The sequence below is a fragment of the Triplophysa dalaica genome, chromosome 24 (assembly GCF_015846415.1).
Source record: "Triplophysa dalaica isolate WHDGS20190420 chromosome 24, ASM1584641v1, whole genome shotgun sequence".
In the NCBI taxonomy this organism is placed as follows: Eukaryota; Metazoa; Chordata; class Actinopteri; order Cypriniformes; family Nemacheilidae; genus Triplophysa; species Triplophysa dalaica.
In genome coordinates this window covers 15,044,991-15,049,684 of record NC_079565.1, presented here as the reverse complement: position 1 = coordinate 15,049,684, position 4,694 = coordinate 15,044,991, and the positions used below count along the sequence as shown (strand labels likewise).

Below are 4,694 nucleotides of genomic sequence, written 5' to 3'. Positions count from 1 at the left end.
CATTAAGGTTCAAGAAAAATAACTAAGCAACTGCTAATGAACAGTCATACAAATCTAACCTCATATAAGTTTTTATATTTTATATACAGTACTCTGTGTGTTTGTTTTCCTCAGCATAAATGCCATTGGGGAAATTCAATTTTGTTGTTTTTGTATTATAAAATTATATTACATACTGATTAGTTAACACATCTTCTTTAGTAGTTAGTGACTTAAGTGTTAATAAATAACTAGTTCTTCAATAATTCCTTATTAGTTATGCAGTAAGTAAGATACAGTATTCTAAAGTGTTACCATAAACAAGAATCAAAAAGCTTTAAGTGATTATGTCATGATTTGTAATTTAATGGAAACACACTGAACAAAACATACATTTCTCCAGATGATGTTACTATCTAGGCTAGCCATCAATTTCATTATTAGGGCCACGTGATCGTAACTTCACCTGTTGGTCCAGGAACATGTCTAACACCTGCTTTTGCCGTGTCCTGCAACACTTCTGTGACCAATGGTGCTGACTGTCCCTGGGCTGCTGCTGTCTGTTTTTCCTCCTCATTGTGTTCTGTCCCTAATACTGGCTTTGTAGCTTTGTCATGCTGCTCTGTCTGTTCCTCTCCTCCATCCTCCTTCTCATCACTATTACTAAGCCTCTGTTGCTCCCTAGCCATCTCTTTCACTCCTCCTTCTGTACTTTTCTTCTTAAAATAAGAAGAGATGTCTGTGGACTTTCTCTTTATTGTCTGAAAATTGACATAACATATACATGCACCAGCTAATGGCGTTAGCTAGGTAACTCTTGTCAAAACGTGTCAAAGACACATCAAAAAGCTGCTGTAACAGTATACTGTAACTATTTGGCACTTAAAAAGCACGTCACGACACATAATTCCCCGTCTTCTTTTACTAAAGAATATGAAAGAATGTAAACTTCTTTTGTCCCCTTGTCTTAACAATATTATACGGTTGAAGAGTCTAGTCGACGGAACACACAGAGTTTCAGGCCTGGAGACAAAGTTTGACACAGACACAAGTGCTTGTTCAATCAGAGTCCAAAGTTTATTATTTTAGGACTAATACTTATAAGTTTGCATCAGGAGGCGTCATATAAACCACCAAAACAGTGGAAAATCACCAGACTTTCTGTTTAGTCTTTCCTCCTGAACAATCAGATATGATTACATATTAAATATTACAATAACAGAACAATCGTCCATAGGCATCATTAGGAACCTTGATATGGAGAACAACAGATGCGTATATCAACATAAGACAGCATAAGACATAATACAACTTTCATCGAGGTTAAACAACAAGATAGTAAGGAGCAAATATTATGAATAGAAGTGAATAATAAGAATACATATGATGAATATTGGAATAAACACAGATGCAGTATTTGTGGAGGAAAGGACAAAATCCAGATTCTCACAATGGCCACTTTCAGACCAACGGTCTTACAAGCCGTCCTGTGTCCCTTTAAAGAACAAATATATATAGAGTAGTACAAAAGGTTAATCAAAAGGTTAATACAAAATCTTTAATAAAGGATAGTTGCATTTGCGTATTTTTATGTGGTTTTCTGGTTTGCAAGTTGCTCTTTGAGGTAAAAGATCGATCGGACTGATTTGTAATAAAAACATAACACCAATCACCCTCAATAAAAACGAACACATAAACATAATTATATCTGGGGCCTGTTGCACAAAACTAGGATAAGGGATTAAGCCAGGATATCTTGGTGATCCTGGCTCAATTGATCCGTAATCCGGTTGCACTAAAGCTGGATAGGGGGCAGGAGGATATGTTATGGTATAAATTACCATGGAGATTTATTCTGTGGAGCTAGCCTGCTCCAGACCAGGCTAAATTCCAGGATCTATTTAATCTCATCCCTAATGTCAGTCAGCAGTCACCACAAATGGAAACCAATAGTTATTTCACTGCTCACTATACATTGTTATCACATAACTAGACCCACTGTCATTATTTAAACGCTTGTGATCATTAATTTCAATCATTTTGGATAAATAATGATTTTTAGATGTTGCTATCATTAGATAATTTACAATTTCCCATAGACTATAAGGCTATATATAAAATGATAGAATATTAGGGCCACAGAGGGAAAAAAAAAGAAGTTGTTTTAAAGGAGGACAGTTGTTAAAATGACAGATGTGGGGCATTTCGTGAAATTGTACTTCAGTATGGTTTCATAAAGAAAGACATGCTGATGTGCCAGAATATTAAGTATCACATTCTCATAAGTATCAAAACTGTAAAAAGAATATGTAGCTTTTCTGCAGAAAGAACCAGCCTCATAAATGTATGACTTTATCCTTTTTCCTCAGTGTGGCCCTAGTACTCGGTCATATAAACAAATACACATTCCATATGAATATAAAAACACAATGTGTAACATTATGTTCCTTTATTGAATAAGGACAAAACAAAGCAGGTAAACCATCAGCTCCTTTCGAAACTGAAGTCACAGTGACTCTACAAGATGGAAAGCACAGAATCAAAGCATATTATACAAAATGATACATACACATTCAAAGGTCTGTATATAACAGACCCTGCATGTCTGCACACTAAAATAAATGCAGGACAAATCCATACACATCAACTGAACAGACAAATGAATGGATGCAGTAGCCTCCCTGCAGCCTTGTATTACACACAGTATACCGCACAAACATCATAAGAGGCCAAATTCGTAAAAAAAACGAACCCAAAAAAAAACAAATTCCAAAATTGAAAGCACACATACTAACTAAAATAATTCAACACATATTGGTCCCTCAGCAGCCGACCACTGTCGTCATCAGGGAAGATTGCCGGATTGTCCCAGTCCATGGCTGGTGGCACTCTGGGGGCCCTCTCCTTCCTCAGGCAGGCCACATTGTGGAGGACAGCACAAGCCAAAGTAATATCACATGCCCTAACAGGGCTGACCCTTAATTTGTGAAGGCAGTGAAAGCGTGCCTTCAGGAGGCCAAAGGTCATTTCAACTCTGGCCCTGGTCCTGGCATGGGCATGATTGTAGGCCTGCTTCCTGGGGGTCTGTGAAAGGTGTCAGGAGAAAAGGCTGGCAGCCATACCCCCTGTCTCCCAGCAACACACCAGAGAATTCACCTGTCAACACAAAATCTCATCATTACTACCTCATAAACACAGTGATATTCTTGACATAACCATGATGGTTATAAATAGGGGTTGTGTGTCTTACCTTGTGAAAGATTTCAGAGGCCCGAAAGATTCTGGAGTCATGGACTGAGCCAGGCCATTTTGGCTTTGCAGACCATCTGAAATCATTAGATGAGGAATATTACACCAATCAATACACATCACTGGCAATGCAGAGTGTTCGTCAATGGACAATATCAAAAAGTTATGTTCACCTGAACATTAATGCTGTGAAAGGATTTCCTATTCACAAAATCGGCCTCATGGGCACCTGAGGGGGCTTTTATCCTTATGTGTGTGCAGTCCACTGCACCAATGACATTGGGGAAACCTGTCACACAAAGTAATGAGTATCCTACTATGTGTTAACAGTTGTCCTGTAATTTGTAGATCCTCTTACCTGCAATCCTATAGAACTCCTCTTTGATGTCACAGAGTCTTCTGTGGCCAGGGAAGGAGATGAAGACATCTGCTAATGCTTTGATAGCCAGACACACACTCCTTATTGTGCGGCAAATTGTGGCCTTGTTCAGCTGTTCTGTATCCCCCACGGAGTACAGGAAGGCTCCACTAGCAAAAAAGCGCAAGGCCACACAAACCATTTGCTCCACACTCAGTGCATGGCTCCGTGCAGTGCGGTGCTTAATCCTGGGACCCAGTAGTCTGCATAGATACCTGATGCCATCTGCAGAAAACCTGTATCTTTCATATAGATGGTCATCAGGAAAGGCCAGGGGGTCCAACCGGTTCCTGAAGACCCTTTCTCGCCTGAAGGCTCTCCTCAGCACAAGTGCTTCTTCATCCACCACATCTCGCAAGAATGGGCATACCATTGTCAGACCAGAAAGGAACACACAATTTTGGGCCTTCATATAGGCTAGTGGCCACACCTGGTGCTGGGGGGGTGGGCAAAAGCGGCCGGAGCCTTATAACGATGACTTGGTTGTACTGATTGCTGGGAAAATAAAAGAAACCTTAGAAAGATGCCACCGTCCTGTGTGCTCACAATAAGAGCTCATATGTCATGGCTCACTTGACTTTACGAGAATATACCTAATTTTTATTTTGAGCTGTGTCATCTTCTTGGAGCTGGGGGAGGAAAGAAAAATAATGATGAATACATTTGTGTCACAGTTAGCATACAGTGTACATTGAAGGCATGTCTCACCTCCCTCTCAAGTTTTTTTATTTCAAGGTCCAGTTTCCTAATTGTCCTCTTTTTTACTTCGGACTCCAGTGCAAGATTTTCCATCTGTTTCTTCTTGTACTGAATGTCTATGTCTGCCAGTTCTATTTGGCGCCGGATGTGGTTGCCATACAACTTTCTGATAGCTTGTGGGCTCTGTGAACACAATACAATTAGCGCAGCTGGAATTTGGCAGGATGTGGTGTCCTTTTATTAATACGCACTATGTTGCCAGGCTGGTTTTCCCACTGTATAGCATCTGGGTCCTGTAAAAGAAATTAGATTTTTTGATTTTGATGAGGACTCCTCACCATTGTAGAGT

At 39.8% G+C, this 4,694-nt stretch overlaps 1 protein-coding gene across 1 annotated transcript; it reads right to left on the bottom strand.

Moving 5' to 3' along the window:
- Positions 1-419: 419 nt before the first annotated feature.
- On the bottom strand, positions 420-4,019 carry LOC130414719 (putative nuclease HARBI1). The gene is made up of 3 exons (XM_056740718.1): positions 3,587-4,019; positions 3,402-3,517; positions 420-740 (listed from the first exon to the last, which is right to left on the bottom strand). Exons 1-3 carry the CDS (start codon positions 4,017-4,019, stop codon positions 420-422), a joined length of 870 nt encoding a protein of 289 aa, XP_056596696.1.
- Between the last annotated feature and the right edge of the window lie 675 nt (positions 4,020-4,694).

Excerpts from the sequence above, each read along its gene's own strand:
- LOC130414719 (XM_056740718.1), bottom strand. The coding sequence starts at position 4,019 with ATGGTATGCCCATTCTTGCGAGATGTGGTGGATGAAGAAGCACTTGTG. Across the intron at positions 3,518-3,586 it reads GGAGTTCTATAGGATTGCAG|GTTTCCCCAATGTCATTGGT; the intron begins GTAAGAGGATCT and ends TTTGTGTGACAG. Across the intron at positions 741-3,401 it reads TTCACAGCATTAATGTTCAG|ACAATAAAGAGAAAGTCCAC; the intron begins GTGAACATAACT and ends GTCAATTTTCAG.